We start from the raw sequence: 12,550 nt of genomic DNA on the forward strand, positions 1-12,550 counted from the left end.
CTGCTCCTTCTCCACTCACCAGACGAGAAGAACGATGACGGCACCGGCCTGCTTTGTTTGTTCGCTGTCACGCAGTTACCTAGTTGTCAACGTTTTTCCTTCCCCAGAACGGTTCCGGAACATCACAGTACGCCATGCGAAGCTCATTCTATGCGGAGAAACTAAGCTGATTATGATTAGGTTTTTTTTTTTTGCTGTCCACATTCAAAACATAGGCTCTTGTTCCGGTATCGCAGCCAGAGAACAAGGAAGAAGCTAAGCATGGCTACACACGATGGTTCCAATTTCCAGCAAAGAGCAAGAGTCAAACTTATCTTCTTATTTTCACTCAATTCTATCTTCCATCCGGCGTACTCCTTCGAACAACGCAGCACCCTCGAAGGCGGTACTGGTTCAGCTTACGCCACTGCTGGGAGCACTGGTGGGGGCCGCCGTGACGCTCTTCCTCGTCGCCATTTGCGTCATCATTTTCGTCAAGTTTAAAACGAAGGTAAGTTTGAATCGGTTTTGCGGTGGGGCGCTTCCCTGTTTGTTTCCGATGAATGATGATGAAATGGAAAAATCTATCTTCAAACGATTGATTGCTGATAAGCAGTAATTCAATTACATTTCAATGCTATACTTAGACTACTGTGCTGGCGTGTGATTTCCAATTACGAATGAAGGAATCGAAATTCACAATCAACCAAAATGATCACACAAGTTTAATCATTCATCGACGACAATCCACCGCTGAAAGCTAAATTGCCAACCTTAATTCCAACCTAAAGCGAATCCTCTTCAAATCCAATCTATAGTACTACTGTCGGTATGTTGGTTTCAAAGATCGTTCATTAGAGATTGCCAACCAGCCAATTGCATTGCATCGCATTTGCATTACTACTGCGCTGTCTGACATGTCGGGATGTCCGAAAATAGTCGATTAATGCGATTTTATCGATTACGAATGAAGAAATCCTGTTTACAAATGTTTGTTAAGGTTTTGTAAATTTTGTTTGTTTTAACATAGCTTTTACAATCAGGGCTATCAACCACGGCTTTTGTTTCGAATGTTCATGAAACCTAGCATTCGTTCGATTTCCTGGTTCAAAATGGCTTCGAAAGAGATGTCCTCGAGCATGAATCAAAAATATTTAGATTTAGAGAAGGTGCAAACGTTTTGAAGGTGGATTTTTGACCTTTATGAAATGACTTTTTCAACCAATTAAGAGTCTTTTTGCACGATTGTGTACATAACCTAATTTCTATACTAAAAGCAAAGTATGCCTCTGATATTTGTTATAAGTCAGATAACACAGTACCCCGACTATTTAAAAATCGATTATTATCTGAAAAACGGTATCCCTATGTAAACCTTGGCCGATTGGTTGTCGGTGAACCATTCGCACAAAGAGCAGCTCTGTTGCCATAGTTCCCCACGCCATTCCTACTAGACGAAGGTTGTTCAATTTCCAGATTTGCAGTGATTGAAGTTTTCTCTTTTGTGTATGCACTGCACGCGGCAGAATGTACTTAATTCCGGACCCAGGAACGAAGCTTTCAATTTAATTTGTTTTCCTCTTAATTAGACTCTCTCTCTCTCTCGTTCAATCTCATTCGTTGGCTCCTCCAGCCAGTCAAATGAAAAAAAAAACGTACCAGAAGGTTATTCGATATCTCAACGTCTCTTTCCATATTATTTCAGATAATCATTGTAATAAAAGCAAACGAACTACATTCACTCGCTTTTGAAATGCAAGCTTCTCTTCCTTCCCACGCTCATTGCTCATCACCACCATTTATCTTTACTCTTTGATGCAGAAGAAACATCACCCGGCTGCTACGACCGAGCAGGACAAAGGCAGTGCCGAGCCACTGAGTCGAAACATCGGAAGTCACTCGAGCATCGACGACAAGAATCCGGACGTGATACCACACGAGAACAGCGAGGACGACGATGAGAAGCAGTTCGAGCGGCTAGCATTGGATGCGGAGCGGTTGAAATTTACGCAACCTCCGCTACCACTGGTGGTAAACTATTCACCGACTCACCTGTCACCCACCGGAAACGGTCTGAAAAAGGTAATCACCATCTGTCGTTTAATTTGATTCTTGTAATCTAAATTTTACTTATTCTGGCCCTCAGTTCGGTGAACTTTCCCTCACAACCAATCCGAGCTATGCGATCTACAACTCCCCGGTTCGGAGTGCGTACGGTAGCACTAATCCATCGGGAACGACGACGACCGTGCTGCCAGCGCGGACAACGTCCCCGAACATCTACACAAGACTGCCTTTGCGGGACTTTACGCCCAACACGTACGATAGCATGCTCAGTACGTCCCAGGCGACGCCCAGCGGCTTCGCGACGTCCCAAATCTACACCGCCAAAATGCCCCTGCTGACGACGAACTACGCCGAGCTGGCATCGCTGGACAAATGATAGCAGTAAGGTAGGCGGCGGTCACAACACTAACGGCTTCCATGACAACCGTTGTTCTACACTTGGAAGAACCCAAACAAGTCCACAAAACAGTCAATTTTCATAAACAATGAAAGCTTCCAACTCCGCACTGGAAGCTGCTTGCCATCGTCGTCACACCGTGGTTCATCCCGATCAACTAGTTAGGAATTACCCTAGGTAAGCTATTACAAAACTGACCGATAGTCTAATGAAAACAAATCAATCGTGTGTACATATGAACAAAATCCAACCAAGATTTTTTTTTGTACGTGTAGCCTGTAAGCTTAGCTAAATTATTGTTAAACAAGTGAAAGGAAAAACGAATTTCAACACACGTTTAGGGAACACCCAGGATGAGATGAAAATTGTTGAACAATTTTACTGATTTTATCCACTACCCCTTCCCTTTCCATCCATCAACACAACCACATGTTTCAACTTTTGGTTCGACTACTGGCGATACCCAGACCGATAGTGTGACAAGAGCGGCCATAAAATGAAATACTTGTGCAAACACAGACGCTGGAATGTCTTTTTTCTCTCTCTCCATTATCATACACATGTGCGCTTTCATCGTTCGTTATCAACGCCTACCTAGTTTAAGTCAACAGAAAAAAAAGTGTATAGAAGAATCCTTTATTTACATATAGGCATCTAGGAAGGCCGCGCAGACATAGGGACTGACACTAGGTGAAAGGGGGAAAGCAGTGTGAGCAAAGAGCGGGCGTCTTACCCCTGCGCCTGCTACGATCGATTTCTTTTTGTGATGTGATATCGAAAAATGAGAGTTTAATATCGCTTGAACAAGTCAGTCAAAGGAAGAGACCAGATACTAACATACAAGATAAAGCGCCTGTAGGTGTTGACATTCGTGGTTGGTTGTTTTCGGTTTATTTGCCATATCGCTTTCGGTCAACGGTACTACTACAGTATGTAGGGATACTTTTGGGTGGATACAGTGGTGGTCACGTGGTTGGGACAGGTTTGGGACTATCACGGGAAATGATTGAAATACTTCGGAAAGGTAACTGAGGGGCTGTTCATAAGCCACGTAGGGTTTGGTGACGTTTAGCGAGTGTCCATGCAAATTTCCAAAAATTGGTATGCATGATTGCCTACGTTGAGAAATACCCTGCATAGTTTGTGGACAACCCCTAAAAGCATTCAAAATGAGACTATATGTATGTGAATGATGGAATTCAATGACTTTCGCCAAAACCTTCTCGGTTAGGAACCCATGTTCGGTTTAAATACTAACTTCCCTTCGATCGAGGATGAACGATGGCCCTTAATATGAGTGTCACTTCACGGTTTAAGCACGGTTTACCGTGTAAATCAAATGGGAATCAATTCACCGATAAGTTCGACATCGGTAATAAGGGTCGATGATCCAACCATTTTCACAATAGACAGCGCATTGTGGGCTATGCAATAGTTCTAATCGATACACTTCTTTAACTCCCTTCTCCGGACATCATCTAGAATGTGTGACCAATCAATTGTAAACTGCTATTTTATTCACATTTACCGTCACAGAACTATACGATTTTAGTTCATGGGTTTGGAACAGCTCTACTATGGTTATTTGGATGTGCGCTGATTGTCCGTGAATTGATCCTCTTTAGTCGCAACGGAACTCAAATTATCTTCCAAGGATCTGGAATTGTTCTGCATAGTCTACAAAACGCATATAATAAGCTCGTACTCGCATCCACCAGAGAATTCTGCTTTGACCAGTACGACACTGAATACAATCTGCTGCCAACCAACCAAAACGGCTTAAATTCATTACAAAGCTCCAAGGACTAGCTTATGGCTGAAAAATACAACACTGTCTATTATTCTACGTCAAATAATTGAATTTCAAGAATGACACAGTTTTAAATAATACTCAAGGATTTATGTCACATATCAAAAATTTGACTATACCTGATTTAAAATAAAGTTCAAAGCCTCTGACTAACTGATTTTGATTTTTTAAATACTTGGATCAGACTGATTTCCCAACAAAAAATTAAAGCTGAATGACAGTTTTTGAAAGTGAATTAAGATGCATATTGGCTAATTCAGCTGTAGGTTGGTTGCGTTTTCTCCTACGTCCTGAAAATTTTACAGTACTCTAGAATGTGGATGGCATCCATTTTATATTAACCGAAAATTTAATTAACGTGGCCATTCGAGTCAGAGATGGCGGCCATCGGGCTCAAGAAAAGACACAAATACCCTATAACATGAGTATTTTCGGAACGGAAACGACGCGAAGGTCTCGAAAAGCGATATCCGACGCCATTTTGGAATGCAATTAGGCGGCTATTGACACTTCATCTGAAATCGGAAGCCACCATCTTAAGCATGGCGTCGGACATCGATGTCCGGCCTCGATTCCAAAAATATCCACATAGAACGGTATTCGACAGTATTTCACACAGAATCTCTTTAATTTAGATAAGATAAGGTAAGATGAGATAAGTATTTCACACTTTTTTTTTTTAACCAAAGCCGTCAAACCTCGGTTTCTGGAATTTTTAAAATACCCACAGTATTTCCCACTTTTCTGAAGCCACAAGTCGTCATCTTGGATTTCAAGATGGCGACTTACATCGATTTCTGGCATCTACGTGTCATCCCCGTTTTTTAAATACTCATATTTTAGGGTATTTGGAACTTTTCCTCAAATCGAAGCCACCGTCTTGAATGTCAAAATGGCGTCGGATATCAATTTTCATTCTCTAGACATCATCCCGATCCCAAAAATACCCATATTGATGGGTCGGCATCAGTATTTCTCACTGTTTCTTATCTCGAAAGCCGCCATTTTGGATTTCAAAATGTCGTCCAATATCGATGTCTGGCCTCTAACACCTTAAATAAGTATTGATAATATATTGATGGACATTTGAAAGTATTTCCCACTTTTTATGAAATTGGAAGCCACCATCTTGGATTTAAAAATGGTGTCGGTCATCGATTTCCGGCCTCTAGACGTCATTCTGATTACAAAAATACCTGTATTGATGGGTTTTTGGCAGACTTGATGGAGCCTCACTCGCGAGTGAGGTAGCATTTTTCTGAGTAGTAGAATGCCTACTGCCAAATCATTCCATTGAGCTTCAGAGCTTGTGAGCGAAGCGGAATAAAATGAGAGTAAGGTTTCCTGCATTCATGTTCATTTTCTCTATCACATGCTCTTACTCTCACTCTGGGTGAACTCTGAGCTTCTTGCGTCGAACAAAAAAGTCATCCGGAATCAATCATCCTTTCGCTGAAGTTCACTCTCCCTCTCTCTGGAGGAGTTTTTGTTTACTTCTTCCATATTCCTGCCACAACTCGCTCGAGGTGAGGGCTGGCTAAGCTCGCAGGGCAAGAGTGTTTTAAAACCTCCAGTGAATTTGAGGAGTTTCAGCAAGCCAGGTTTTTGGCAGCATTTCCCACTTTTTCTGAAATCGGAAGCCACCATCTTGGATTTCAAAATGACGACGAATATTGATTTTCATTCTCTAGATGACATATCGATTCCAAAAATATCCAATTCGACCCATCAATCAGTATTTCCCACTTTTGACTCTAGGCGTCACCCTGATTAAAAAATACACACATTGATGGGTGTCTGTGTGTGGTTATGTGGATCTCTAGACGACATCCCGATTCCAAAAATACCCATATTGATGGATATTTGACAGTATTTCCCGTTTTTTTTTAAATTGGAAGCCGCCATATTGGATTTGAAAATGGAGTCGGTCATCGATTTCCGACCTCTAAACGATATCCCAATTCCAAAAATAACAATATTGAGAGATTTCAAAATTTTGTCGGACATTGATTTCCTGTCTCCAGACGACATGCCACCCAACTAACAATTTTAGCTGCAACTCAGCTTATACAGGCAAAAATTAGCTGCATAAGGCAAATTTTGGCAGTATAAGCTAATCTGCAGCTAAAATTGTTTGTTGGGCGATCCCAAAAATACCTATATTGATAGGTGTTTGATAGTATTTCCACCATCTTGGATTTCCAAATGGCGTCATACATTAATTACTGGCGTCTAGACGTCACCTCAATTAAAAAGTAAAAAAGTAATGGGTATTTGACAGTATTTTTCACTTTTCTGAAATCGGAAGCCGCCATCTCAGATTTTAAAATGGCTTCGAATAACGATTTTCTGTCTCTAGCCGTCATCCCGATTAAAAAAAAATACCTATATTAATGGGTATTTGACAGTATTTCCCATATTTTTTTTTAAACTAGGCGCTATCATATATGATTTTAAAATGGCGTCGCATATCGATTTTCGATCCTTAGACGTCACCCCGATTCAAAAAAATACCCGTATTGATGGGTTGGCATCAGTATTTCCCACTTTTTCTTAGATCGGAAGCCGCCATTTTGAATTGCAAAATGTCGTCGAATATCAATTTCTGGCCTCTAGACGACACCCCGATTAAAAAAATACACACATTGATGGGTGTCTGTGTGTGGATCTCTAGACGACATCCCGATTCTATAATTACCCATATTGATGGGTATTTGACAGTATTTCCCACATTTTCTTGAAACGGAAACCACCATCTTGGATTTCAAAATAACGTCGCATATCTATTTCCAATCTCTAGACGTCACCCAGATTCCAAAATTACCCATATTGATAGCTAAACAAACCACCCAGCAATGATAAATTTGACATCAACGTGCTCAGTACTATGTGCATGCGCTCAAATGAATTGAGTAAACAATCAACAAAAGTCAGAAAAACTGCGCGAATTTGGATAGCTCCGCTTCAATGCGAAAGTAAGTTCATTCGACAATGTAAGGCGAAGTCAAGCCAAAACAATCATCATGAAAACTGATTGATGCTGAAGGGAATCTGCCCGAAAGAATGAATTTCAATTGAAAGTGATGGTTGATAGCTTCGTCGTCGCTTGACGATTTTCGATTGGGCCCCGATTGTGTTAGTTTTGAATCATCAAAGCTTCTTATGATTCACAATCTTGAAAATTTCTCAATGTGCAGAATATTGGCCTGAACATTCACTTTTTATTTTGAAATGAAAACTCTCCTAATCTTGAAGTTTTTCTTAATCCAAAATTTAAAAAAAAAAAAACTTTCTAAGAATAAGGGACCGTATGCGTGATAATGTTTGCACCATTGAGCAATGTCAAAATTAAAAAATTCTCAAAAATTTCGTTTTGATTTTTTTTATTTATTCAAAGGGGGGATGTTTCTCAGAGTCTTAAACTATGTTAATCATCGATCGAGTTTCCACTGGCTGCAATTACGGCTTCCACACGCTTCCGGAATGCACGGCAGGTTCTAATATTGTAGTCTGGATCCATTTCTCTCCAGGTACGGGTCAATGTTTGTCTGAGGCTTGCTGTACTCGGGTGGCGTTTATAACAGGCCTTGGCCTTCATGACGCGCCATATTGAGTAATCCAGCGGATTAAGATCGGGGCTGGATGGCGGCCACATATCCTTCGTCCAGAACGGAAGATGTTCCTATAACCACTTCTGAGTGCGGTTCGAGGTGTGGCACGGAGCCCCATCTTGTTGAAATACAACATTTGGCTTCGGACCGTACTGTTCTGTGATCCACGGACATACTTACTTAAAATCCCGATGTAGACCTCCGTGTTGACCTTGTCGCCCTTCTGGAATGAACACCGGGTCCACTTTTTTGGCCATCAGAAGCCACCAATCCAAACACCATAACGCTAGCAGGATGCTTGGTCAGATACACGTTCTTGTGCTCGTCGGCCACGTCTTTTACCAGAAGAGAACTAATATACATGCTCTCGTCGGTGAACAGGATTACCGGATTTTTTTCGCTTAAGGAAGTTCAAGATTTTCTTGCTTCGTTCGACTCGTAGCTCCCCGCCCCGCAATCTTCCTTTACGATCTTCCGTGCCGTAAAGTCAATGATCCCATGTTCCTTTGCCATTTTCCTTATTGAACGCACTGGATTCACCCGAATCTTCCTTTTGAGATCAGCGATCACCCTCGGAACCCGAGCTAACCTCGGACGACCTGTGGCCACCTTCGCGGATAGTTGTCCTTTCCTTTCTCGGTCTAAAACCCTTTTGACGGTCCACCGGGATACTCCCACGGTGATTGAAATATCTTTTTGCGACATTTGCGCGTGGGACAAATCACGAATACGCTGCCACTTCGTCATGGTGCAACTGTCAAACTAAGTAAATCATTTTCTTTTATACACAGCCTACTACGGTATGAGCTATAGGTTACGTGCATGCAAAGAAAACCAAGGCATTGTATGCACAGGTGAAACGGGAACCTTATTTGTACGATGGTGCAAACATTATCACGCATACGGTAAATAAGGAGAACTACAAAAAAAACTAAGGATTGCTTCCAATGTAGTTCTAAAAACCTCCTAATTCCTGGTCAAACACAAGAAAGAGACCAAAGAAATCACAAATTTTCAAAATCTTGGACTCCAGCACCATCTGAAAACCAAAAGACATTCGATTGGCGATAATTTCAACTGAGCAAAAATTAAGAAATTTCGCGTAACATTTGAAAAGGGACCTTACCTTCATCGACTTTCTGTTTGGTTTACCACGGCAACATACACGAATTTCTCACTATGCTCGCAGAACAGTTCGACAGAAGGTGATGTTAGCTTGTTGCTTGATACAACTCACTCAATGGAATCGATCATCGATGATCTAATCCAATCTACTTTGATCTAATCTAATACAAACGCAGCCAGTACGATGAAGCATCCTAGAATATAACTAGGTTAGATAACGCCAGATGTCAACATTTTTGTTTGCAGCATATCTGAGATATGGCACAAACATCAAAACGGCCAGGCCTACTTATAATCGCTATATTTTTAGTCTGGCGGATGGAATTCCGATCGATCAAAAAGCGGAACCAATTCAATATATTGTAGACCAACAATTGAAAACGTACTATCAAGTTTTATAAACAAAACGTTGATTATTCTTTCCTCGCGAATCGAACGCAAATTACCGGCATCATCGGATAGGGGAAACTTTCCCCAGCCCAAAGATGGTATTAGTTTGCGTAGGCGTGCCTCAAGTCACGAGAAAACGGGTTCCGGAAGTTTTGTTCGCAATAGCTGATGTGCTCTTTTCTGTTGTTGGTCGCGATTTGCTCGATTGGTTCCGCTATTTGACAGTTCAATTGGTTTCCGAGATTCTATTCTAGGCCTACTGTGTTGCATTTGCCGCAAAGATGATACTGTGAAATGGTTCGAGTTTAAATAAATATGTTTAAACAGTGATGCAATTTGTTAATCTACAGGGGTGGAAGGATGCGCGGAAATACCGCACCAAACGCTCCGAGTTATGTAAAAGTAAATTTATCAATCACATGTGATGTCATGAATGGTTTTTATAATATAGTATAATTGAAGGATCTCACGTAATGCCTTCAATGTTAATCAAATTTCTAATTTATAGATAAAAATTGAATTATCTCACCAAAACTGGTCTGCTTGACTGTGATCATCAACTTTTCAACTGGAGTACTTCATAAAATATGAAATGTCTTCTAAATGTCTTGGGAAACCAAATGTCTTCATAGAAATTTAAATATAGTCATTAGACAGATGCGAATAATGAAATTGTTGCTCCACAGTGCTCATACGATTTAAAATCGGGTTCTGACTAGCCTTTCAAAATTTGAACTCATTCGATAAGAAACTGACTTGGCACAAACCATTTGAAGTTTATATGGAAATTACTATGGGAAAACCAAATGTTTTGTTCATATCTATCTAATAATTTACCATAACGCTCTGCTTAGTAAATGATAACTGAGCTCGTAGAAAATTTTCTCAGCTACAACTTTGTCCAAACCCACTTTTCAATATAATGTAAGCATCAAAAGTTATCAATAATTCAAGTCACTAATGTCTTATAATTATGCTCAATCAACTGTTCAGCAGGCAACATTGGCGCTTATAATACAGCACAAAAATCATGGCTACTATGTCACATTGCAAGATACAGTGTTGCTCACAAAACAGCTGCTTGATCATGCCATAAGATTATCAATCTCTTAAACAATTAATAACTATTTTATTTGACGTTTGGCTCAACAACTATATTCTGCTAAGTTGTAGCTGAGCAAATTTTCCATAAGTTTAGCTTTTGAATTTTTGAACAGTGGAATATGGAAAAAGGTAAGAAGACAACGAACAAAAAGTTTGGATTGCCTATAGTAATTTCGATATAAACTTCAAATGGTTTGTGCCAAGTCAGTTTCTTATCAAAGGAGTTCAAATATTGGGAGACTTATCAGGACCCGATTTGGAACCGTTTGAGCACTGTGGAGTGAAAATTTCAAAATTTGCATCAGTCTAGTAGTCATGCCTTCAAATCTGGTATCCCTGCTTTTCCCATAGTACACGCTATTTCAAAACCACCCAAATTTTGGGTAGAATACACCCAGATCGGTCAAAACTGAACCTACCCAAAAATGGGTAGACTATGTTGGGAGTGACAAGTTGACAAATGGACAACATCAACATGAATCCGTTCGACTTTGTTCATTTGTCAACTTGTCACTCTGAACATAGTTTACCCATTTTTGGGTAGATTCAGTTTTGACCGATCTGGGTGGATTCTACCCAAATTTGGGTAGTTTTGAAATAGCGTGTAATTCACATATACACAATATATCAAAACACTGGTCGCAGTGCAGCGTTACCAGATTGTTTTCATAGTTATCGGTATCAAATGATAAAAAAAATCGGTATTTATCGGTATTCACTATTTTAATTAATTGGAGGCGAACCAGCCCAAGGCTGAAAGCCTCCCTAATAAAGATAAATAATAATAATAATAATATTTTAATTAATTTTTTTTTTTCAAACTTTTGGACTAAAATCGAAAGATGTAGGTACTTTCCATGAAGGTCGGCAGAAATTTCTTGGAAATATTTGAATTTGTCTCTTAATGGTACCGACAAAACTTCCAGAGGAAGAATAAAGAAGATCTTGTGGAGGAAGCTTGAAGGAAGTTCTAAGAAATGTCGGAAAAATATCCGATGAAAAACTTCTGGCAAAATTTTTTAGAAACTTTCGGAAAAATCCAAGAAAAGTTTGGAAATCGGAAGCCAATTCCGTAGTAGCCATTTCTAGGGGAATTCAGGAGAAACTCGGAAAACCTTCCAATAAGTCGGGAAAAATCCCACGGAGACTGACTTATGGAGAAACTTCCAGAGGAAGACGAAAGAAACTTCTGGAAGAACTCGATAGATATGTACATCCGGTAGAACTTTAATTGAACTTCCTGGAGAAGACGGAAGAAAGTTCCAGGAGACACTGGGAGAAACTTCCTAAGGTAGATTAGAAGCAATTTCTGGAAAAAGTCGGACGCCAGAGGGCTTACGAAACAGTCGAAAGATACTTCAAGAAATATCTGGGGAAATATCTGGAAGAAATATATTTCTGGGAGATGTTAGCACAATATTCCCTGAAGTTCCTCACATGCTCTATTGATCCAGCAATTTTTCTTGCAAACATCCCTGAAACCCCAAAATGTCTCTGAAGTTTTCGGAACATTCCTGAATTGCTCTCTGGAATATCCCATAGTTCCTCGGAACTCCTTGAAAGTTTGTTTATTAAGCTAATGGGGCAGTTTGAAGTTCTCTGATCATCCTTGAAGTACTAGAGACTTTCCTGATTATTATGAAACTACCGGAAAATCTCTTATCTTCTCCCTGAATTTTTTTTAATTAATGAACATCTCAACTAACATTTTCAGCTTTGTAAGCCAACTTTTCCAGCGTTGTGCTGTAAAGTAGCTGAAAAGAAGCTGCAGATACAACTACAAGCAAAAGCTAGCAAAATAGTTTTGGAGGGCGTTTACTCAACTTTCTCACAACCATTATTCAATTTGTCAGTCGCACTGAATAACATCAGCCAATAAACGCTAATGTCACTTCTATACACTCACTAATCAACTTTCAACTTGTAGCTGCAAAACAAAGCTAACAAAGTGAATATATTACTCATTTGATGGCTTCTAAACAACCAACCACTCTTGCTGAATAACATAAACATCAAAAGTGCTTTTTCAGCAACTAAACAACATGTACTCAGCTTATAAACTGTGTT

The 12,550-nt window shown here is 40.0% G+C and overlaps 1 protein-coding gene across 1 annotated transcript in view; it reads left to right on the forward strand.

Moving 5' to 3' along the window:
- The window catches only part of side-V (sidestep V), a 307,327-nt gene extending 303,512 nt beyond the window's left edge, over positions 1-3,815 (forward strand). Inside the window, exons 16-18 of the mRNA XM_065239440.1 lie at positions 372-490; positions 1,801-2,061; positions 2,126-3,815. Of these exons, the coding sequence (XP_065095512.1) occupies positions 372-490; positions 1,801-2,061; positions 2,126-2,422 (677 nt within the window). The 3' untranslated portion in view covers positions 2,423-3,815. The remainder of the gene's footprint in view (positions 1-371; positions 491-1,800; positions 2,062-2,125) is intronic.
- Positions 3,816-12,550: the final 8,735 nt, after the last annotated feature.

Source organism: Ochlerotatus camptorhynchus, unplaced genomic scaffold (assembly GCF_037179485.1).
Source record: "Ochlerotatus camptorhynchus isolate MF236.1 unplaced genomic scaffold, CSIRO-AGI_Acam_v1.1 ptg000055l, whole genome shotgun sequence".
In the NCBI taxonomy this organism is placed as follows: domain Eukaryota; kingdom Metazoa; phylum Arthropoda; class Insecta; order Diptera; family Culicidae; genus Ochlerotatus; species Ochlerotatus camptorhynchus.